This window comes from Sphaeramia orbicularis, chromosome 13 (genome assembly GCF_902148855.1).
Source record: "Sphaeramia orbicularis chromosome 13, fSphaOr1.1, whole genome shotgun sequence".
Taxonomy (NCBI): domain Eukaryota; kingdom Metazoa; phylum Chordata; class Actinopteri; order Kurtiformes; family Apogonidae; genus Sphaeramia; species Sphaeramia orbicularis.
In genome coordinates this window covers 50,934,002-50,959,652 of record NC_043969.1, presented here as the reverse complement: position 1 = coordinate 50,959,652, position 25,651 = coordinate 50,934,002, and the positions used below count along the sequence as shown (strand labels likewise).

At 40.7% G+C, this 25,651-nt stretch overlaps 1 protein-coding gene across 1 annotated transcript in view; it reads left to right on the top strand.

The window, feature by feature from the left end:
• Positions 1-25,651, top strand: part of dlc (deltaC) — a 72,738-nt gene that overhangs the window by 39,546 nt on the left and 7,541 nt on the right. Inside the window, exons 6-7 of the mRNA XM_030152792.1 lie at positions 5,037-5,206; positions 5,303-5,519. Coding sequence (XP_030008652.1) covers positions 5,037-5,206; positions 5,303-5,519 — 387 coding nt within the window. The remainder of the gene's footprint in view (positions 1-5,036; positions 5,207-5,302; positions 5,520-25,651) is intronic.

Here is a 25,651-nt window from a genome sequence, read left to right as displayed (position 1 = left end):
TCTTTAATATCGTTAATGCACTCCTGTAGTTTGGCTAGCTGATTGGCTTCATCAGGTTTAATGGATAAATATAATTGGATATCATCAGCATAGCAATGAAAGTTGATGGAATGTTTTCTCATTAAGTTACCTAAAGGAAGCATGTATAGGATAAACAGTAGTGGTCCAAGAACTGAGCCTTAAGGTACTCCATAACTAACTGTAGTGCACTGAGAGGATTCATTATTAATGTTAAAAAAGTGAGAACGATCTGTTAGATAGGATTTGAACCACATTAATGCCGATCCTTTGATACCAATTGATTTTTCCAAACGTTGTAGAAGGATGTGATGGTCGACAGTATCGAAAGCCGCACTAAGGTCTAATAAAACCAGTATAGAAACCAGACCCTTATCTGAAGCAGTGAGAAGGTCATTGGTAACTTTGACCAGTGCCGTTTCTGTACTATGATGTTCCCTAAAACCTGACTGGAAGTTCTCAAATATACTGTTAGCTTGAAGGAAATCACAGAACGGACTGGCTACTATTTTCTCCAGAATCTTAGATATGAATGGAAGGTTGGATATGGGTCTATAGTTAGCTAAAACTGCAGGGTCGAGGCTGGGTTTTTTAAGAAGAGGTTTAATTACAGTTACTTTAAAGGACCGTGGTACATAGCCTGTTGATAATGACAGGTTAATCATATCAGTGAGGTGGAGCTAAGTAAAGGTAAAGCATCTTTGATGAGCTTTGTTGGAATTGGGTCTAAGAGACAGGCAGACGATTTAGATGAAGAGACTATCGAAGTTAGCTGACTGATCTGTATGGGAGAAAAGCAATCCATAAAACCAGATGGCTCAATAGTCAACTCTGTGGTTTCTGGGTCTAAAGAATTTAAGGGTGGACTATAATTTATCCATATAGACATGTCGAAAAGAATAAACAGTAGTTTCACATGACTTTGACACAGAGGTGTTTTCTGTCAGACTGCAGTGGAAGCTCAGCTTCCCCAAAAATGACTCAAATTAAATGGTCAAATCTGTTCAGTTGTGTTGACATTTCATTGACTCCAAATGTGTTAGAAGAGATGAGTTCGTTCAGAATCAGCTTTATCACAAATCATCGTACTCGATGTTGTTCACTTCTCCTCCATTCCCATGTCTCTGTTTTCTCCTCCATCTCTGCTCAGTGCATTTGTCCGTAGACGCTCAGCGTCCATGCACTTCAATGGGACTGAGTGGGACTGGTTTATTCACTGCCTCAAAACTGGACGGTAATTGGATAAATGCCACGATGTTGTCCTGCCCCCGGACGCTCAGCGTCTCTGGGGGTGAATGGAGCTGTGGGTGGAGCTCTGCTGGGCTGGACGCCAGGCTTCCATGTGCTGATTGGAGGATCGGTCAAAAGCTGAATCCTGTTTGATTGACAGCTCTTCTCAGATCTGCTCCTTCACTGACACAGTTCAGTTTAATACCGTCACACATTCTGCTGTGAAATCGAGAGAGACAACGCTACGAAATTAACTGTTCATTTCTTGCACTGTAAATAAAACACACTCATTTTACTTCCTTGTTTCAATTTAACATAATTTAAACATTTTCTTGTTTAGTTGTTACGATAAGGTCACTGAGCATTTTCTTAAAAAGTAACGGAGGGCCGAATTTATGTTTAAATAACTTGACTTTTTTTTTTTAATGTAAGCTGACAATGAGCTTCCTCTGTCTGAAAGACGAGCAGCCGCCACTGCTTTGACATTTACATGAAAATGTCCTGTTGCAATACTCATAGCTCCATGACAATGGCTTATAATATAGTGTTAGTGATGGGCGACACAGTGGTGCAGTGGATAGCACTGGTGCCTCACAGACAGAAGGTCCTGGGTTTGATTCCAACACCAGTCAATGGGGATGGGACCCTGTGTCCAGTGGTGTTGCTTGCCATTAGGCAAGGCAGGCAGCTGCTTGGGGCCCCTAAGCCAGCAGGGGCCCCTAAAGGACCAACAGACATGACACAAACAGTCTAAAGAATAAGTTCATTACACAGCGGCAGTGAGAAGTTGCAGTAACAACTAGCTGTCTCAAATTCTCTGAAGGGGCCCCCTGAGTCCAAATTGCCCCTCCCCCACCTGTGTGTGTGTGTGTGTGTGTATGTATATATATATATATATATATATATGTGTGTGTGTGTGTATATTTATATATTTATATTTATTTATTTATTTATTTTGCTTGGGGCCCCAGGGGACCTTTTCCTGCCTGTGTCTACATGGGTTCTCTTCAGGTACCCTGGCTCCTCCCACCATCCAAACACATGCATTGATAGGTTAATTGGTTAATCTAAATCACCCATAGGTGTGAATGCCATCGCCCTTCACCCATAAGTAGCTGGGATAGGCTCCAGAATGAATGAAAGAAGTGTTAGTGATTCCCACCACACTAATGGCGGCAAATTCAAATGGAATGTACAGGGGTTGGACAAAATAATGGAAACACCTTCACCTCAAGATGATAATGCCCCAATCCATACAGCTAGAATTGTTAAAGAATGGCATGAGGAACATTCTAATGAAGTTGAGCATCTCATATGGCCGGCACAGTCCCCAGACCTCAACATTATTGAGCATTTATGGTCAGTTTTAGAGATTCAAGTAAGACGTCGATTTCCACCGCCATCGTCTCTAAAAGAGTTGGAGGGTATTCTAACTGAAGAATGGCTTCAAATTCCTTTGGAAACAATTCACAAGTTGTATGAATCAATACCTCGGAGAATTGAGGCTGTAATTGCCGCAAAAGGCGGACCTACACCATATTAAATTATATTTTGTTGATTTTTTAAGGTGTTTCCATTATTTTGTCCAACCCCTGTACATGTTGCAGTATTTAGTCTCTAATGTGTCTTTGAAAGGGCCAAAGGCCTTGGGGGATCCCACCAGGAAACCAGAGGGAACAGAACTGAGGACATATTTGATAAAATGTCGGAATGGTATGAATTTTTGAAAAAAACTAGGCATTTTGGTGACCTTTAACCTCCAACATGACCTTGACATTAGACTTTTCATAGTACAAAGTACTCTTACGATACACTATGGCACTTACAAGATCATTAAATGGCCCATCATGAACATATTTATACACTGCACTGGACAAAAGAGTGGAGAAGCTGTGAAAAATGTGATTTTCAGAGTTTAAAAAGTAACTTTTGGGGTAGGGGGGGATTTTGGACGAAAAAAAAAAAAAAGACACAGGAGTGCTTAGAACATCTTGTTGCATCAGAAAATCAGGGCTAATGTGGTATTTGATATTACCCCCCCCCCCATATAACTTATCTTCATGAAACAAATCTATTCTTTTGAAGCTCCGCCCATTTGTTTTGCATTAGTTGGAGCTTGGAAAACACACAAGCTTTTTCATCTGTTTGTCGGGCTGCATCTATAATAGAATCAGGTGTCTGAGTGTGAGTGCTGCGTATAAAACTAATGACTATTTCAACAGTCGACTGATAAAAACACACACAAGTGGCTCTGACTGGAATTTATTGCAGCAATAAAATCCATTTTCTTTCCTTTAACATGAACATGATTTGGCTGAAGTCAGACGTCTGACTCTGAGCTTCTTCAATCGGCTACAATCAAACATTGTTTAACATGTTATTGGAATAAACACAGTGACATCAGTAACGACCCATCAATTACTAAATTACTGTTGACAGGTTGGTAATGACTCGTCATTGCAGCTGCTCTGGTGTGTTTACATGAAGCCAAATCCAATCCAACTTTATTACCTCCACCAGGAGGTACTGTGATCGCTTTGCTTTGTGTGCGTGTGTTTGTTTGTTAGCAAGATAACTCAAAAAGTTATGGCCGGATTTTCAGGAAATTTTCAGGAAATGTTGATACTGGCACAAGGAAGAAATGATTAAATTTTGGTGGTGACTGGGGGGGGGGGGGGGCAGATCTCTCTTGGTGGAGGTCTGCGCTCTCCGAGTGCTTTTGTTATTTATAAAGCACTTTAAAACAACCACAGTGAACCGAAGTGCTGTACAGAAGAATAAAAGCACAATACAAAATTAATAAAAGCATTAAAAACATTACAATCAAATCAAATCAAAATGACTGAAGGATATACTGGCTTTGGCTTTTGTTTTTATAATTTTTATTATTGTTATTTTGAATGATTCTTTTGTATTTGTAACGCAACAATAGTATAAAGTATAAACCAAAGAAGGTCATTGAAATAACTTTGTCTTATAGTGAGAGTGAATGTTTCATCTGGTTTAGTTTCAATATAATTTTAGAGATCAGACAAAAATAAAAGGAATGTAAGACAAAGAATAAGCTTTTATGACCAGTATGAGTTTATAATCTGTAAATGAAAATGAAAAATCCCACAAATAAAACTTGCATAATTCCAGGATAAAGCTCCACTGTGTTTTTTTGTGGGCGTTCTGCAGCATGTCTGTGGATGAGGTTACTTCTAAACGTGAAGGTTCTTCAACCTCTTCTTTTTCCATGTTTTTCTTTACTTCCTAATTCAACCAATCAAATTGTACTTATATCGCACCAACTCATGACTAGTTATCTTTGAGCTGGTCTAGACCAGACTCTTAATAAGTCTCTAAAGGTCTGGGTGTATATGTGACTGTATGCAGATGACGCTCCCTTTTACCTTTCAGTTCTTTCTCTTCATTGAAATACTTCCGTGCTGAAACTGCCAGTCTCATAGAAACGTAGACTCAGATATGTCATTTTTTTTAAAGCATCCTCTTGTGAAAATACTTGAAATTGAAATTATTTATTAGTGTCAAAAATGTCCGACCTTTGGGATGTTCCTCCGGAGATGTTGACAACTTTTTACCGTACATTGTCCTTACAAGGCTGATGGATCTCTTGATAATACACCATAATAATAACCCAAACTGTTCAGTTTGTTGAGGAACTTCTTAAGTATTTCAATATTTGTTTTTCTTATAAGTAGTGGCTGCAAAACCTTCAAATATATGATTTGACTGAGTTCAGTGTCAGATCCTGTTGTTTCTCTAATTCTGTTTTTTCCACCCAGACCTGAACTACTGCACCAACCACAAGCCCTGCCAAAATGACGCCACCTGCACCAACACCGGCCAGGGCAGCTACACCTGCACCTGTCGGCCCGGATTCACCGGCAAAAACTGCGAGATCGAAACCAACGAGTGTGACAGCAACACCTGCAAGAACGGTGGAAGCTGCAACGTGAGTCAACGCACCGACTCTTCACGGGTTTAAAACAACTTTACCCAAACCTTCCGAACCTTAACCTCCTCATCTTTGTCCCCTCCTTATCCCTAGGACTTGGTGAATGACTATTCGTGCACGTGTCCTCAGGGTTTCTATGGAAAGAACTGTGAGATCATTGCCCTCACATGTGCAGACGACCCGTGTTTTCATAATGGAACCTGTGTGGAGAACGTTGGCGGTGGGTACAGCTGTCGTTGTTTACCTGGATTCACCGGCTCCAACTGCGAAAAGAGGATCGGCAGATGCAGTAGCAACCCCTGTGCTAACGGTACGTTGGTTTTAAACTGTTGTAGAGCATGTTTTGTGCGTTTGCAATTATCAATAACACATGAATTATCTCAATTTTAGTCATTTCATAGTTTTTCTTTCACTCATCCATTTTGGTATATTTCGACTAATGCGGTGTTCCCCAAGGCTCTATCCTGGGTCCTCTTACTAACCAGTGATCATAGAGTTGATATTTGCAGATTGTGGGACACTTTTTAGGAATACGTCCACATCGCATCATTTCAATTTGTTTTTATTACCATGCAGCAAAACATTAAGTATCCACTGGTTTTCCAACAACCTCTTACTGTGGCCGTCTATCTTTTCCAATTATCCTTCTCCTCATATCCTGAGAGTTAACACTAGCACTTCTGCTAGGGGAATATTCCACCTTTCTTCTGTCCCATCGTCTGTGTAAATGAAATGGTGGATCATTTGGTTCCACCTCTGTTCCATCTCTGGAACTCCTCTGGAGGCAGGAACAGAGCCCTGATTCATCCACTCATTCATTTGTTTGTTTATTTTGAGCATTTACAAAATGCATGCAAATCCCACCCCCATTCTCATCATCAAATAACTGAACATAATAATGTTTTAACCTCCTAAGACCCAGGAAATGTCAGCAAAGTACCAGCTTTTTTTTTGTTTTTTTATTAAATAAGGGCCTGTATTGGAAACATCATGATGCAACATTTTTTTCAGATACAGTTTTTAAAATTTTTATAGAATGTCCTTTGTGGTGGACAGTTTTCTTTTCTTTTCTTTTAAATTTTTTTTTTTATTATTATTTTTTTATAAAGTTATGAAACTGTTGTCCACAAATGTGGACAGAAAAGCTATAGCTGGGTCTGAGGAGGTTAAATACTCACTCCTGTCCTTTGACTTCAAGCACGGACAATGAACAAAATAGGCCTGTTCCACATTAGAATGAACTCATTCAACAGTATTTACATTATAGAACTAAAATGTGAGTGAAAAATAGAAGCAAATTACATTCCTGGTGGTGTTACTATGGGTAACAGTTAACTGTCAAGTTACATTATGATAATTATATACCAACAATGGTAAGAAAAAAACAAAAAAACTACAGTACCACTAATGGTAAAGGGCAGCACATAGCAGCAGTGCTAATGTAGCCCTATCTCTGTCCCTGTCCCACTTCCTGGGTTTCGTACACTGCCACAGCTACGTGGCTCTGTGTTGTGTGTGTGTGTTTATGGGATGCTAGCGGGGGTACAGTCCGTAGGAAACGAGGCGGAGAGGAGTTCAGAATTGTGGCGGGACTGTTTATTTTGCCCAATAGTCATCTGTAGAGTGATACAGCGTACTAAAGAAAACATGGTGCCCTAAACTACCGGTACCAACCTACGGGGTCACAGAAGGACCAAAAAAGCACTACCGAAACGGGAGTTTAAGATGAAACTCTGGTGTAATAGCAGCATCTATCAGCGTAACATATACACTACCTTACAGTAAGAACTGATAAAGGTGGAATCAGGATTCTGGAACACTGTGTCAAAGGAACACCTCTGGTTCCACAACCAAGATGTGACGTTTTGATGACGTATTGCGTGTCTCACCCCCGCGCCGGGGGGGTTTAAAAATGAGCGTGGGTTGTGTAGAGTAAACAAACATATACACCAGGCAGATGTGGAACTGGGGACACGCCCACTTCCACCAGTCAGATGTGGAACTGGGGACACGCCCACTTCCACCAGACAAATGTGGAACTGGGGACACGCCCACTTCCACCAGCTGTTGGCACTTAGGGCGGAGGACTGTATCCATGAGAACATTCGTTGAATGGTGAAAGACTCTGCAGAGGTTAGCAACACTGCTATGCTAAGGGTCGAGGCCGGCAGTAGGCATGGGCAGGGGTGGACTTAGCCCACCCAAATGTCCATCTTGCCCACCCAATCAAAAGTTAAGGGAAAACGTTTATCCAATAGAAAAACATAACAGGCTACACTACAATTGGCTCTTATTTGCGATTGGATGGGCAGCCTACAGCCCGCCCTATTCCGTCAGTGGTTGGTTGTCATCATTATTGTTGTGCATTTCCTGAGCGCTTCATTGGCTCGTACAGCAGCTCAGTCTGGCTCTGGGCTGTGGGGAGTTAAACATCCCTCCTCGGTCTCTCCTGCACCTGTCGAGGTCACTGCTGCACCTGTCAGGGTTTCTGTTTAATACCGCCATTCTCTCTGTTGGACTTTCACTGGATCTGTGGCTTGTTGACGTGCTCTTGGGCTGAGCATTGTCTCTGGGCTCCTGCAGAGCAGCCGGCCCAGTCACGTTATGTGCGCACACACTAACTGAAGCAGCACCAACAAGAAAAGCACTCTGAGAGCGCAGACCTCCGCCAAGACAGATCTGCCCCCCCCCCCCCCCCCAATCACCACCAAAATTTAATCATTTCTTCCTTGTGCCAGTATCAACATTTCCTGAAAATTTCATGAAAATCTGTCCATAACTTTTTGAGTTATCTTGCAAACAAACAAACAAACATGCACACACGTACACAAACACACAAAGCAAAGCGATCACAATACATCCTGGTGGAGGTAATAAAACACACACACTGGGCAACACAACGCCAGTAAAACCAAAAAACATATACAACGCCAGTAAAACACACAGACACACACACCCACACACACACACACACACACACACACACACACACACACATACACATACACAGTCTCTCAGCCGTCACCCAAGGAAGGGACAAAAACTGAGTGAGGGGCAAATGATCTGTCACTAAATTATATTAATTATTCTAATCGTTTTGTCCTGTTGGTTTGAATGTATATAGTTCTTCTGACATTTGAGTCTAAAGTTCAGGGTTTTAGATGAAAAAAAGATTTGTTGTTCTCTTTGTCATTTGTCACTTTTCAGATTGAATTTGAATGAGACTTTTTTGGTTTGTGAAATATAAAAAAAAATAACTTATTTTTATTGTTACTTTTGGCCCAGTTTCAGTTGTTTGTGTGGTCGTTCTATCTGTGCCACTTTTCAGTCTGAGTTTGAACAAGAGTAGAGTGCCTTCTGTTTGTATAAATTCTGGCCACAGTGAGAATAATTTATTTTATGAGTTTTTAGTATTCATTCTTTTATTTTCCAAGCTCATCCAATGAAAAGAAATATGCACGAAGGACTTTTAAAATCATTTTTATTTTATATTAGAGTAAATGAACACATATGAGCTGCCCGACAACTGAATTTCTCTTTGGGGATCAATAAAGTGATTCTTATATGTACATAAACCCCCAAACCACTTCTGTTCAGTGCCGTCAGGACTGCAGTTCAAATTGTCAGCCTTCAGGACACTATTGCTATTGTCTGTACACACCAACCAAGTTGCCCCCGTTATTTCAACCAGCCCACCCTAATATGACAGGCTAGAACCGGCCCTGCTGAGGGCATTTTCGACATGCAAGTTCTATGTCCCACTCTACACTGTGCTGTGGCTCCGCCCCTTTGATTCTGGAACACAGGTCCACCATGTAAAAGTCCAGCCTCTCTCACCTCTGTTCGTCCTTTGTCTTTTCTGTGGAAATCAGACAATGGAGGAAAAAGGGTGCACTCTAAGAAATAAAATGTTGGAATTTGTTGGATTTAGTAAAAAATGTTTTGCAACTTGTTCTACAAAATATGGTTATTTAAATGTAAAAATACGTTGTAGTTAATTGCAAAAATAACCTACAAATAAATCCAAAGTTATTGTGTCAATAAACCTAAAGTAAAGTGTCGCTTTAATGCTACAACTCAAGAATTACATTTTCTAATCAACAGTATTGGTTCAGATTTACACACATTTTGTTGTAAATTTAGTGATGGAAGTCCGATTCTTTGAACTAACTCGATTGTTTCGGTTCGTTCGTCTGTTGTCAATTGATTCTCAATCAATTCATTAATTAAAAAAACATCCTGCATCGATTCAGAATCAATTTGCAACAGACGAACAAACCGAAACAATCGAGTTAGTTCAAAGAATCAGACTTCCATCACTAAATTTACAACAAAATGTGTGTAAATCCAAACCAATACTGTTGATTAGAAAATGTAATTCTTGAGTTGTAGCATTAAAACAACACCTTACTTTAGGTTTATTGACACAATAACTTTGGATTTATTAATAGGTTATCTTTGCAATTAACTGCAACATCTTTTGACATTTCAATAACCATGTTTCATGGAACAAGTTGCAAAACATTTTCAGTTAATTCCAACAAATTCCAATGTTTTATTTCTTAGAGTGTGGAATCAACATCTGACCTTTTTTCCACGATCTCTGTGTAAAAGTGGCTCATGACAACCTGTGCGACAAACTTCAGGGTACTTTTCGGTTTTATTCAACTTGTCTAAATTTAAATCTCTCTCATTAAACTGTGTGACACCCATCTTATACCGTAATCCTTTTCTAATGTTGTTTTATTTCTGACATTATGAACTCTATTAGAGTTTTGTGAAGGTAAAAACTCAAAAAACCACAGTCTGAAATAGGACTGTACGTTTGGCAGTTCAAATGTTTGCTGTTATCCCGAACGAGCTGCAGACAAATTTAAAACTGACTAAGAAAACTGTAAGTCATGAAGTATTTGACAGTATCATGGATACCTCTATCAGCGTTTGCCAGGAAGCTTCTTCTTCTTTTTTTTTTTTTTTCCAGTTATGAGATTACATCTAGATCCTGGGTGAGTTTTAGACGTTCAGACTTGCCGGCGACCTTCATCCAAACATTTGATGTAATCCGTTTTGTTCTTCATTGCAGGTGAAGCCGTTTGTTTTAATATCTGCAGTGTTGTACAATATCCTGCCACAGCTGTCGTGTATCTCTGCATTCGCATTAGGGCGTGTCTTAAAAGTACCAAAAAAATGTATATTATTATTTTAAATGGGCCAGACTGTAATTATGTTCCTTTTGACTAAAAAAAACTGCCACATAAACTTTTAGTCCATTTCCACTATAACTAGAAGCACTCGGAGAGCGCAGACCTCTGCCAAGGCTGATCAGTGGCCCCCCCGTGGGCCCCCCCACGCCAAGGAGGTTATGTTTTTGCCGGGGTTTGTTTGTTTGTTTGTTTGTCTGTCTGTTTGTCTGTCCGTTAGTGTGCAACATAACTCAAAAAGTTATGGACAGATTTTGATGAAATTTTCAGGGTTTGTTGGAAATGGGCCCCCCCTTGAGCCCCCCCACCCCCAATCACCACCAAAATTTAATCATTTCTTCCTTATTCCATTTCCAACAAACCCTGAAAATTTCATCAAAATCTGTCCATAACTTTTTGAGTTATGTTGCACACTAACGGACAGACAAACAGACAAACAAACAAACAAACAAACAAACAAACAAACAAACAAACAAACAAACAAACAAACAAACAAACCCTGGCAAAAACATAACCTCCTTGGCGGAGGTAATTAATAGATGTTATTTTGGTTCTGCACGTATTTGTGTACACAATGGATGTTGTTTGTTCCTTTGTTACTGCAAGGACTACTACTATATAATACTAGTACTACTATAATACTACTACTACTATAATACTGCTAGTATCTATCACCAACAACAGCGTTCATCTGTTCACTTTCTACAACATTCCTAAAGTTTCTTTGACATGGATCCAAAAGACTGGTCTGATGCAGAGTAGTGATGTCCCGATGCAATTTTTTTAATGATTAGTTTTACCGGTACTGATCCAATATCGATACTTTTTCCCATGAAATTTTGATTTAAATTTGGAGTCATTATTTCTAGGTTATTATTCAATTATTTTACTGTTGATCACAGTTGGTCTGAATGTGGAACCTGAACTAAAACAACTATGACACTTTTGATTCTGAATAACTTTAATTTTTGCACTTTCCTAATTCATACTGTGAGACAAATTAGAACCTTTGGTGGGCCAGTTTTGGCCCCTGGGCCATATGTTTGCCACTCCTGCTGTAGCGCGTCTATGGACAGGTCTGTCCAGGGATTATACGGGGGCATGGGGGGTGGTATGTACCTCACAGTGAGTACACGTAGACTGTACGACTGCACAAGGGCACTTTACTAATTCCTCAAAGGCTTCCACTGTTGTGTAGCTCACTTTCCTTTTCCCTAGCTCTGGAAACTTTAATTTGGGGGGCAGGACGTTTGTTTAAGGGGGTATTGACCCCTCTGTCACCCCCCCCCCCCCCCCCCAGGTCGGCCCAATCTCGAGACTAAATCCGATCCGATTTTCTAAAAAATGCCAGATCAGCAGCTGATACCGATCTTTAGACCGGATCAGGACATCCCTAAAGCAGAGGTGTTTTGCCAAAAACATTGTTCAGAATCTCAAAGTTGTCGATAGTTGTGCAGAGACGGCTGTAAAACGGATTCAGGATTTCAACCCTGTCTTCACTGAACAGGAAGAACAGCCACAGTAACTCCTACAAGTGGTTGAGGCCCACAGGCACCAGGATCCTGGCACTACAAAAGACAAGCCTACCTCAAAATGGGGTGGCAAAGGGTCAGGAGGTAGAGCGGGTCGTCCAATAACCCAAGGGTTGGCGGTTTGAATCCCACTCTGTTCTAGTCATGTACCGTTGTGTCCTTGGGCAAGACACTTCACCCCCCCTTTCCTCCAGTGTCACTCACACTGGTGTATGAATGTGTATGAATGTTCAGTGGTGGTGGGAGGGGCCGATTGGCAGCCACGCCTCCATCAACCTGTGGATACAAAGGGAGTTTAACTCCACCCACCAGAGGGAGAATGTGAGAGCAAATGAATAATGGACCAATAAGGTAAAGCACTTTGGGTGGACTATGGAAATCTAGCCCATTAAAATGAGAACAATTGCAAATTTTGAGTAAAAACATTTGGAAAAAAACTGTCTCAGTGACACTAATGTTGTGCAAAATAACTGTCAACTTAATAAAGCTATTTCATTTAAGTATTTGTACACTGTTCCAGTGTAAAACCTCCTAAGGTCAATACATTTTGCTTTATGTAAACTAACGCTGCTGTGCGCCACCACTTAAACAAATAGTACTGCGATCAAATTTTATAAAACATGTTTTTTTTGCTCATTTGGAACATTTTTGGGGCATGGCCCATAAAAAGTCCAAGCTTGATTTTGAAGACACACCCTAATGCGCATGTGCAAAGGTGTTGATGGTTCTGGTGTTTGGGTTTTGGAACTACCAACCTGCTCTGAGGTTGTTCAAGTGGAATCTGGTCGTTCAGATCTCTGTCAATTCTCACTTTGTTTAGTGGGTATGAAAGTTTTTCCTCTTAGTGCTGCAGGTTGTTTGGAAACATTCTGTGATCTGTCTGTGTTTGTCAAAGATAACTGATCTGTGAACCGTCAGACTGCTGCATTCTTTGGCTTCTCCGCTTGTTTTCTGTTGATGTGAAACCAGTGGATGTTGTGCCCTCATCCTGTTGTTTTTGTGACGGCCTTGGCCATAGACCTGTGTCGTGTAAACAGCAGTTCAGTCATTTATTTAGAGTTCATGCAGTGTCAGTCCCACAGAATGCAGTATAATGATTATGACACAACAGAGGTTTGGAATCAGAGGAAACAGGAACAGTTTTAACGTAGGTCTGACTGTGTGATGGTTGAAATGGTTTTTACCTCGGCTAAGGAGGTTCTGGTTTTGCCAGCGTTGGTTTGTCTGTCTGTCTGTCTGTCTGTGTGCAAGATAACTCAAAAAGTTATGGACGGATTTGGATGAAAATTTCAGGAAATGTTGATACTGGCACAAGGAACAAATGATTAAATTTTGGTGGTGATCGGGGGGGGGGGGGCACTGATCTGCCTTGTCGGATGTCTGTGCTCTCCGAGTGCTTCTAGTTTTAGTTGCATTTGTTGGATGTAATTAGTGTAACGAGGCTTACACTGTCGGGGGCCGACACCAAGAATGTATCCCCAAAATCCCCCCTGAACCTCTGTTGTATATCAATCTATCCTCCATAACTGTTGGACAGTGGATCTGAGGTCAGTCTGAGCTCCATGGACCTGATAGTGTCAGAAGAATGAACTCATTGAACCCTAAACTCCACCTGGTGACTGAAACTGAGCCCAGATGAACTCTGGATGGAAGAACATCAAAATGAACCACATTTGATCTGATTCAGCCGATTATTGAGGATTCATGTCCAAAAACTGACGTTTAACTACAGCACCCCCATGTGGATGACTTATAATACTGATAGAAGGTCAAATCCATAGGGTTCTTCTTCTACGGGGGGGGGGGGGTCCACTATGGTATCAACAAAACATCAAGGAGATCCAGTGGTGTTCAGGGTAAAACCAGTATGTTCTGGAAATGCAGACTGTATTCACACCTGGACAGTCCTTTGGTTCGCTTGTTTGATTCAGATCAAATGTGCAGTTGATTTTTCATTTGGGTCAGATCGCATTCTCATTGTACTTTTTGCTAATGGACCAAAATTTGTAAACAGAAGCACACATGTGACAAACTGTGCTGGTACTGGACAGAAAAGTCAGGGGCGGGGTCAATCAGAGGGCGGGTGTTGATGAAAACAAACATGGAGGTCCTACAAACAGTTATCGTTTTTGGAATATGTATTCTATTTTTATAGACACAAATTTACGAACATTACGTTCACTGTCCAGAACAGCGGATTGGAGCTAGTTTCATAATATGGACATGTGACCAAATGTCCATGAGACATTCAGTGTCCTCATTGGTCCACGTCTGTCCTCGGCTCATGGCTGCTGCTGGTATCAGCTCTGACTACCAATGATGCTCGGCTACTTCCAGAGGCTACGGTGGCCCATCCAGAACCAAAAGGCTCATGGTTCTGTGGTTTGTTTGGACTGGAGGACGGTTTTGTTCACAGCAGAACTGAACCGGACCAGAGTCCGTTTGGAAGTGGACCCAGACCACCTCTTCAAGATGGTCTGGGTCCACTTGTTTGATTTGAATCAGAGTTCACATGTTTTTTTTCACACCTAAAAAAAAGTCTGGACATTCCAGGGAAACAAACTCTGGTCCGTTTTAAAAACACCAAACAAAGTAGGTGTGAATCTACCCACAGTTACCAGTGGTGACGGAAGTACTGAAGTAAAAGTACAAATATACGGCAAAATATACACTCAAGTAAAAGTACAAGCACTACATCAACAGTCTTACTTTAAAGGTTCATATTTGTCTAAGCCCACTGTTCTTAGTCTGTGCTTCATTTCTTTGTGTATTTGGACTCTAATAGTTCAGACAGTTTGAATTTGAACCCTCCAGCTGCTGCAAAACTATCTGTAGATTCATTTGGACAAAATTCCAGTGGATTTCTCCAACCTGTTTGAATTCCTTCTTAACTAGTTCCGTCTATAACTAGTTACGACATTTGCACCTAATGGTTTTGTTCATTTTTTTCATTATTTTGCTCAATTTTTGTTTGTTTTCTTTCATGTGAATTCCTTCTTAACTCGTTCCGTCTCCACATTTGCTCATATCAGATCCAGACTTCAGTCCAACATTTCTCCAGTTTTTCTCCATAGTTGTTTGTCGTCATCAGTGGTTGTAGTCCAGACTGAAAGTATGTCCAAACCTGGAGCCCATTACCTCAAATGTTCTGTTGTTGGTTGAACAGGACAGAGCAGCACAGCCAATAACCTGGAGGGGGCGGGGCCTGAAGTGGCTCCTGTGCATTTAAAGGGCCAGCGCTCCAAACCACCTTTCTGGTGTCATAACTCAGAAACAGGGTTGCAGATGGACCTGTGGAGTTGAATGAATGAAGAATTCAGAGCCAAGCAGAGCATTTACAGTTTATGGAGACCACAGGGAAATGTGGGAAAAGGAAGAATTTGAAATAATATTTTAATCTAGATATTGAAGTTTTAGGATGAATTGTTTTATTAGTTAGTAGTTAATGTTTGAACATAGGATTCATTTGTTTAATCTGTTTTATTTAAGTAATGTTAGTAGTGAGTTCTTTGTGACCAGGGTTTATGTTTTACCCTGTTTTAGTTTAAATATTTTAGAGCTGCAACCGATTAATCGATTAGGTGCTTGAAGCGAATGCAAAAAGTCACGATTCGATTAATCGACTTGAACTGATTGAAGGGAGATATTCTATTGCAGTTTCCCTGAACTGAAGCTTCTTTGTGCGTCACAATAAGCGTCTGTGTGAAACACAACAGTGGAACCAATGTTTAACAGCAGAGAAATGAAGGAAACTAAGCTTTGATTCTGGAGAATTGTGGTTGAATGATTTTTTTGGATCACTTTGAGTCGATTAATTGGTTGCAGCTCTAAAATGTTTGGTCAGCAGATTAAGCTTGTCAAGATCTGAAACATCTGTCTGCACAGGATTTTAGTATTTTCTTCCTTTAGATACACGTCTAAACACACACATAGTGTTGTCAAACATAGGTGATAAGAAGTCAACTTATTGTTGGTGTAAGTTTACTCAGAGTTGAGGCCCCTCCTCTGTTTGACCTGTTCAGATGACGCTAAGGGGCCGTTTACACAGCGTAGGATTCAGTCGACTCCGGGAAGATTTCATGGCGGATTAGCCTTCTGTTAACATGGAAACGGTGCCTAGAGTGCCTGAATCCGGAAACTTTTGATACCAGGGTCCAGGGTGGAACGTTATCGATACGCTCCGCATTTCAGCTCCGTGTTAACGCGAATCGGAGCGTTCCGGGGTAAAATATGACGTCACCGCATGCGCGCGCAGCCAAGAACCGCCAGTTAACCCACTCCGGGCCAGTTGGTGGCGGTAATGCGCCTCCAAGCTGGTTTGCCAGCCTCTATGACACAATAAAGCTGCAGAAAAAGAAGGAACAACCACAACAACAATGGCCGGTTTCAGAACAACATACGTGCTGCTAACTGTGCTCAGTTTGCTGTCGCTTCTCCACCAAAAGTTAGACTTACTGCGTCTACACTCTTACCACTGCCTCTTCTTCTTCTTCTTCTTCTCCTCATTTAAAGGCTGTCTAAACCGGAAATCGTTTGTGTGCAGGTGCGTGTTTTACCGCCACTGTTTCACTACAGCTCTACATTGCCAGCTACTGGTCTGACATGGCCACTACAGCGTATTCAGCCGTCCTCGCGGACTCATGTTAACGCAGATCGTTATCATAGCGGCTTCATCTTAACGCGGAATGATTTTATAACGCAAAAGAGAAATCTTTGCGGAATTAGATCCTAGTGTTGCCGTGTAAACGTACCCTAAGTTAAAGACCAACCCATTTGTTCGGAGAACCCCACCCCATAGGGAAAATAAATGTACAGTCCATCTGATGTTCGGTCATTGTTCTTTGAGTCCTCGGTGCTGAGTGTCCATCTGATTTGTGATCTGAATAACTTTTGTCAACTTTGAGACTGAGATGAATCCAGACTCACCCCTGAAGCTTCAATAAAAGAACAAATCCCATTTAAAAAAAAAGCAAAATATCACTCCTTTAAGTAAAAGTACTAAGTACTTACTTTTAAATGTACTTTAAAATATTTGTTTACAGTAAAAGTACTGACTCAGTGGGTTGTGTCAGTGTCTGGGCTGAATGTAGATGTTCTGACCTTTGACCTCTGACCTCTGCCCATGTCACTGCTGTTAGAATTACCACCAGCTGTACAGTGGATGTGTATTTGAAAGGGTGGTGTACTTATTGTACATACTTCTCTGCAGTATTGTACGTACTCTAAAATTATAACTCTGTGGATGACCAGTTATCTACAGGTGTTACCCACTAATTTACCATTAAGTTAAACTAATTCAGAGATAATATATCTGTAAATCAGTATATTTACTTTAATTATTCCAAACATTGCGTTGTGTTCAGAGCAGTAAAAGTGCAGCATTTTTCAGACGCACAAAAACAAAACCCAACTACACACAGACTCACACTGAACTACACACTAATTACACAACACTTGAAATCTTGAAGGTTTAATTCTATTGCGTCTCTTTTCCGTCGCTGTTACTTCCACAACGCAGTATGGACGTCTCTGATTGGTCCATGTCATGCACTTTTCCACCAATAGAAACACGGTGATATGTTTTCTTTCATGCAAGCGCTTCCTGTTTGCAACAAATCTCTACCTGCTCTGAAGTCGAACCAAACATAATGACACTATCACTGTGAAATCCTGTTTTTATTGTATGTCCTAAGTTTGGTTTTGTTTGTCTTTTAACATGATTGACTTGACAGAATTAGTTGAACATCTGCACTTTCCACAAACACAGATTCAGACAAACACATGCTCTGCCGTCATTGAAGCGAATAGAGTCACCTGATGCAACGGAAACGATGCAACCAGTAGGATAAATATCTGTACATGCAAGAGTTTGAGGAAATTATGTTCATAAAATGTAACGAGTAACGGCATAAAGTGTAGAAATGTAATGGAGTAGAAAGTACAGATTAAAGAGTAAAATCAAAAGTATGCATTATTATTATTTTTACTTCAGTAAAGTACAGATACGTAAAAATTAACTTACGTACAGTAACAAAGTACAAATACTTTGTTTAGGTCTGAGCGATACGGAAAAAAAAATAATATCACAATATTTTTTTTTCTTCATATTAGATGATATCAATATGTATCACAAAATAAATCAAATCACTTTTTTGTCAAGCTTCAATTTTCTGTTCCTCATAAGTTAGTTGTGAAGACATCAGAAGGTTATTTTTAATTTAAATCTGATTAATCTTCTGTCAGTGGTTGAACATGACAGATGTGCTGAAGAACATTATGCAACTGTTTAAACAAATAATCAAACAGTCCTTCATTTGGTGACAGAATATATAGACCCATATTTAAATACAGATGTAGTTCATATTCTATTTTCTCTAATCTGTGTTTGATATTTGTCCAGTCTCAGTGCTGTAGTGTGTGCAGAAGGGGTTCATGGGTAGGTCACAGAAATCTGGTGCCATTTCACTGAGGAGAAGCAAAATTATTGAATTTTAAATATGTATAAATTTTCCAGTTCGCACTTTGCAGACGGTCCCTAAACCTTCACTCACTAACTGGCTCCACATTCGAGGTAATACCGTCTGCTGATCGTTGAGGACCGTTAGTTTGGATGTAAACGACTGTAGTTTCCTCTGTGTTACCAAAGACACATAGAGCCGTCATTTGAGTCTTAATGGTTATTGACTGATGATCTGTTGAGCTGTGAAGTGTGAATGTGTGAATCTCTTGCTAACTTTACCGCGGTGAGTGTTTGCGTTCTTCATAGTCTACATGTATCTGTGTAGTGAAGGTCCTGAACCTAAACGATTCCACCCGACTGTTCATCCACTCGGTCACCTGAACACTCATCACCTCCTGCCTCAGTCTAAACATTAGCTTCTGTTCTGCGGCTGCTCTTACGCCTGTGCTGTGGGCGTCGACCTAACTTGCCGTGGCTCCAGCGTAATTGGTTCATTGCGGCACAACTTAATTACGATTGGCTGTTCTGATGTGTGTCAAAACATAGACCAATTAATTCTATCGAAATTGTATTGAGCGTGTCTCATATTTCTATCGAGGAAAAGTTATACCACGATATATATGCAGTGTTGTTATTGTTTTATCGCCCAGCCCTACCTTTGTTACATTCCACCACCGATAATTACATCTAAACTCACACCTCCTGATACAAGCCAAAAGAAATAAGGCTCCAGAGTGTATCCCTGCTGAACTCCATTGCTGTCTGAAGACGTGTATATTTCAGATGCTACACACTTTACAGATGTTTAGTCCAAAAGAACAAGACAGAACCATTTGCACAGTGGTTGGATGTACAGGCCATGCTTTGTTCTTAGAGGTTAACGAGATCTGAACCAAGGTTCTACTAGTTTTGGATTTTTCATTATAGTTTAGTTATATTTAGTTTTGACTTTTTTTCTCAAATTCAATTAGTTTTAATTCATTTTTAGAGCAGGTTTGCTAGTTTTTATTAGTTTTCATTTTTTTCTAAATGCTTATTTTTTGTTTAGTTGTAGTTCAGTCGTCTCTTTTCTCTTCTTCTCCGTCGTATTCAAATAAATCCCAGACAGGACTCTGCTGCTTTCTCCCAACTTTAGTCTCCATGTTTCCAGGCAGAGTGGGGACCAGAAGACGACTGGAAACCACAAGTGAACACAAGTGACGGACCGTTAGATATCATATGGTGCCACTAGCTAAAATTGCTTGAGGGAAATGTATTGGTTTCGTATCAATCCGACATTGACAAAGACAAAAACAAAGGGAATTTTATCCATAATTTTTATCCGTTTTAGTTAGTTTTGTAAACACACAATACAGTTTCAGTTAGTTTTCTTTTTTTTCTTATAATTATAGTTTTTATTTATTTCAGTTAATGAAAATGTTTTTACAATTCTAGTTTTCGTCATTTCGTTAGTTTTCATCAACAATAATAACCTTGAGCTGAACGCTTCAGTTTAAAGGCCGTTTGTGAGAAACAGGGATGAAGGTGTTGGAGCAGATCCATATTAGGTACTGATTAATGGAACTAGAAGAGTTTATAAAAGTGTTCAGGTGGAGAATCAGTCATGCCACTGAATCCAAACAACTGCCAAAGCTGATGTTCCTTATTCAGTCCAGGTTTGAATATGATAGTAAAGGGTCTCCTGGTCTAGAGTGAATTCATATTAAAGAAGGTCACTGTGGGACGAAGGAACCTGTGGTAGAAAAACAAAGGACTGACCGACCAAATCACCTACCAGGAGGTTCACTGGACAAACACTTTGGGATAGAAGTGGATGTTTACCGGCTCATATTTGAGGTTTATGTGTCAGAGGTCAGATAATCTCCGGGTCTGTCACGAAAACAGCCTCCAAACATGTCTTATCACCTCCCATCTGACGACAAAAATATTCTGCTGCTCAGTGTTGCGGAGGTAAACAAGCCTGTTTTAGCAGAAACCCTTCAGTCGTCGTCTGCCGCTGCAGCAACTGGAAGATGCACGCCTCATTTCTATCTGACAATACAGAGCCGGTCCCATCTTGTATTTATAAGACCACCTTCTGTTTTACTTTACAAGCACATGAAGTCGTCTGAATCTCTGTTCGCTGGATTTATGGTGCAGTACACTTGATATTCCTGACGGCCACTTTCCAAAACATACCATCAACTCGCAGAGAATAGAAAGTTTGTGCAGAGCTAATCCATCACACTCAACACTGTTTAGAGAAACTGGCCTGGACGAGTTCAGATTCTTGGAGCGCTAACAGTCACCACTTTCAGAACGGACTGGTTATTGTTAGTGCAGACGGAGCTCATGAAATCGTGTTGTATGTCACGCCAGTTGTTATGGCGTTTGGTGTGTTATACGTACGCATTTTTGTCCCATCACGTGTCAATTTACACCAAGATCTCCAATCCACGTAACCCTAACCCTCAGTGCGTGGTAGTTGACGCGGCGTGAACATACACGTGGAAAGGTTATAATGCGTAACAGATAACACACTAATTAACTTCAGTTAAAAGTAGCGAATATATTTACGCAAGTCATGATGTCATGTTGGTTAGTGAGAACTTTGGGCGTTTTCACACAGCGTACCCGAGTCCGTTTGACCCCGAAGTCCACTTAATTACCTCCACCAAGGAGGTTACATTTTTGCCAGGGTTTGTTTGTTTGTTGGTTGGTTAGTTAACAACATAACTGAAAAAGTTATGGACGGATTTGGATGAAATTTTCAGGAAATGTTGATACTGGCACAAGGAACAAATGATTAAATGTTGGTGGTGATCGGGGGGGCTGATCTGCTTTGGCGGAGGTCTCACTCTCCAAGTGCTTTTCTAGTTTTATCAATGTGAAAGCAAACGTTCCGTGCTCGAGTACCCGAGTCCAGCTGAGAGGGTAGTCCTGGGTCCAGACTGTGTGGACTACAGTACGGTACGTTGCCGTGTGAATGCGATCCATGCCCAAGACCAGAAGTGACCTAATCACCACAAGACCATAGATGGCGCTCCTGTTGTCTCCTGAAAAAGCCTCAGATCCACACGGCACAGGCTCACCTTATCAACTGAACCACTCGGTGAAATATCAGAGATGACGAAGGTCTCTTTTCTTCACTTTGCTTCAAACAGATAGAAAAGTATTACCGCCGTTGTAGACAAATGAACAGAACAGTCGCTCACATTCGACAGATAGTGACAGAATTCCTTCCACAGCGCCACCTACTGTTTCAGCCCTGGAACACCCACTTGTACTCGGGCCACGGTATGCACTTGTAAACGCAACATCTGCAAGAAAGGTGAGAACGTATCCAAGTACGGTACGGACTCGGATACGCTGTGTGAACATGGTCTTAGAATTTTTGGATGAAGACATCAGACTCTTCAAAATAGTTCTTGCATGATCATTTTAAAAGATTGTGAATGTGCAGTAGACGTTGGATTTCATACAACTTTCATGTCTCTGCAAGTTGATTTTATCAACAGTGAAATGGACTTCAAAGCCAGGTTACCAGGAAGGAAGAACACAGTGGGTTTGGAAAAGGGCCCAGCAGTAGATTATACAACAGCACCGAAGAAACACAAACCCTCTCACTAGAAAAGCTTGGAGTGACGGTGTGTTTGAATATTTTGAAGACATGGAAGTTGTTTTTGGAGGACCTTTGTAACATTGTAGTGTTTGCACAGAAAATCACACTAATAATCAGGATCTAAAGTTTGCACAGACACACAAAACCAGACCTTATCACTGAATATGACATTAACGTGGATGCTGTTATCGTTGACCTACGAGTGGGATCCGATCCAGCCTGCAGTCCTCCCTCAGGTCCTCATTAGTGTGTAGAAACTGCCGCCAGCTTATCTTCAATCTGCACTCATTCCTGCTTCTCAGTGAGCCTGACACCGCTCTGTTTGGACTGTTGCAACACAGCAGCAGCGAACAACCACCAAATATGGAGCTGATTCCACCCAACAGTGTTTACCCTGCGGTGTGTTGCACCAAATACCCCCAAAGGTCCTGGTTCAACAGCCCCTCATCTGCCCCAGCAGCAGATTACTGTCACTACCAACTGACCGTGGATAGTCTTCAGGAAACAACCATATAGAATCTGTTTTGTTGTTGGTTTTTTTTTGTTTTGTTTTTTTTTCATGAATATCTCCAGGTTTTTTCCACTTGTGAGCTGCTGATTGAAAACATCTCCACAGGATGTGTCTAATAACAAACATTTATCCTGACGGGCAGCATCTGTTGTGAGGAAAAGTTGCTATAAACAACTTTTCCGCTCCCTCCTCCACCCCTCCTCTTGCATTTCTATTAAACTTTGCCTCTTTTAAACTGTTATAGCTCATTAATTGTGTTGCTTTTGCAGTTATCAGTAACACATGAACTATCTCAGTTTTATTTCTTTCAGGGTTTCTGCGGGTCATTAAAAAGCATTAAAAGTCATTAAATAGATTTTGTGAAAATTAAAGCCTTGAATGGCATTAAAAAGCATTAAATTCGATGTCCAGAGGTGTTAAAAAAAATTAAATACACTTGATGGAAAAAAAACATTGTTATTCACAATTTATTTTGATTATATAAACATTTAATAATTTTGATCGTCAGTATAGTGTGATGATTGGCAAGTGGAATCCTTTAATTATCTATTGTTTATGGCTGATACATGAAGTCCCAACACCAGATGTTTGGAATGTAATGTGCTGTGAGTGTGTTCATGGTGTGGTGAAGGAGTGGAGGGAATATTAGCAAATGTGGGAAAAATGGGAAAACGAAAGTTTCAGCAGAAGTGGTTGGAGGAAGAACTATTCAGAACCTGGGGCCCGTTTCTGCACTAGTTTGTTAAATCGTTAAGCCCAGCGCAACGCAAAATGCATCTATTTAACGCATTTTGCGCTATCCCGTTTCTGGGCTCGCTCTTTGTTCGTTCACAACTAGTGCAATGCAAAATGCGTTCATTCGTTAGTTCATTAACCCCAATGCAACGCAAAATGTGCTATCCCGTTTCTGGGCTCGTTCATTAAAAGTGTGCGCTCGCCCAGTTCCTCGTTACAGAGCTGATTTTAATGCGAACCTCAGAGGTCTGCGTTAGAAGGAGGATGTATTCTTGTAGATTCATTTCACTTCGTTTCTGTCATGTATTTCCTTTGAAATATTATTTACATTTGTAGAAGAAGATTTTAACACAAGTCTGACAATATCTGTAATGATATCAGATTTTTCCCACGGACATTTTGCACTGATAAAAATTAATTTACCGAATGAGGACTGATCCACTCACTGAATTTTATTTTCTATGGATTTATGGATAAATAGAAAAGCACTCGGAGAGCGCAGACCTCCGCCAAGGCAGATCAGCCCCCCCCGCCCCCATCACCACCAAAATTTAATAATTTGTTCCTTGTGCCGCTATCAACATTTCCTGAAATTTTCATCCAAATCTGTCCATAACTTTTATGAGTTATCTTGCACACGGACAGACAGACAAACCAGCGCTGGCAAAAACAGAACCTCCTTGGCGGAGGTAAATATAGATTAGTTCAGGACAAAGTGTGTGTGGCTTTGAGAGATGAATGAATGAGTGAATGAATGAATGAATGAATGAATGAATGAGAACCATATGGGACCAGAGCCAGTGAACTGGTGTCACACACACCAGCTGGGGGGGGGGGGGTCTGTGCGTGCACCTAATGAGATATGAGCGTGTGATGCAGAGGAACGGAACAGCGTTCAGTTTTTCTACAATCTGTTTGTCCTGTTGTTGCCGTGGTTACGATCAACAGTGACCATTTAGAGTTCTGTTCATAAAGTCACCAGTGGAATAACTGGGCTCATCCTTAGACGCACGATATATATGTGTAAATAATTCAGTTCAGAGTGTGTGTGTGTGTGTGTGTGTGTGTGTGTGTGGGGGGGGGGGGGTGCAGACAGCTGGGGGGGTCCATCTATAGTCAGGTGAGGGTGAGGAGGTCCATCCAGACAGGTGAGGGTAAGGGAGGAGCTCACAGATATCCTCTAATACTTCTTCATTCTACCCATAATGCTGTCAGATCAGATGACTGGAAACACTGGGAGCGGAGGCGTTCATTCTGGGTTCAATAGTGAACGCACCTGTTTAGCGCACCCTTCAACGCAAATAGTGAGCGGACGATGGCTTAGCAAACGCAACGAGTGCAGAAACGGATTTTGAGTTCGTTAAGCCTCTGCGTTCGCCGACCAATCGTTCACTCTCTATTTGCGCTGAAGGGCGAACAAACGGCTGCGTTCACTATTGAACCCAGAAACGTACCCCTGGTTAAAGCCTGTGGACGGTAAATGTAGATATTAAACTGGACTGCAAACAAAAAGTTAAGGATATTTCTTTCTTTCTTTTTTTTTTTTTTGTCTTTTTTTTTTGGTCATTTTTGCCATTTGTAAATAAAACTATGTCTGGTCCTCAAAAAAAATCTGCTTCAATTCACACCCAAAAAAGTAAAAAGCACTGTGCAAGAATCCCAACTAAAAAAAAAAAAAAAGCCCAAAAATTAAAAATATCCTTAATGTTTTGTTTGTAGGGTATATATTAAACTGTATCTGCAGTTGGACATGGGCATTAGTTTTAAGTAGCGTTAAAAAGCATTAAATTAGATTTGCCAATATCTGCAGAAACCCTGTCTTTGTCTTAAAGCTAAATGCACAAAGTGTTTAACAGTTTTGATATATTTTTACTAAAGTGTCTCATACAATTAATGACACACATTAGCTGGTGGTGTTCCCCAAGGCTCTATTCTGGGTCCTCTTTTACTAACCAGTTATGATAAGATTAATATTTTCAGATTGCGGGGCACTATTTCGGACTATGTCCACGTAGCATCATTTTTTTCAACTTGTTTTTATTAGTATGCAGCCAAACATTAAGTATCCACTGGTTTTCCCAAAACCTCTTACTGTAGCCATCTTCTGTTCAAATTATCCTCCTCCTCGTATCCTGAGGTCTAACACTGACAACATGTGCAAAAAAACTTGTGGGTACGTCTCAGTTTAAGTCAACAGCCAGCATCCAGTCCATGTGGGCCCAGAAGGGTCCCATGTGGGTTTGTCCACAGTTTCCATGGTGACCCCACATGTGTTTGACCAGATCAGAATCAGAGATCTGAGTATCTCATATTATTAATTCTTCACACTATTTATCCCACGATATTTATCTTTCATGTCATTTGCACTACTTAAATTCTATGTTTTACAAATATCTTAGTTT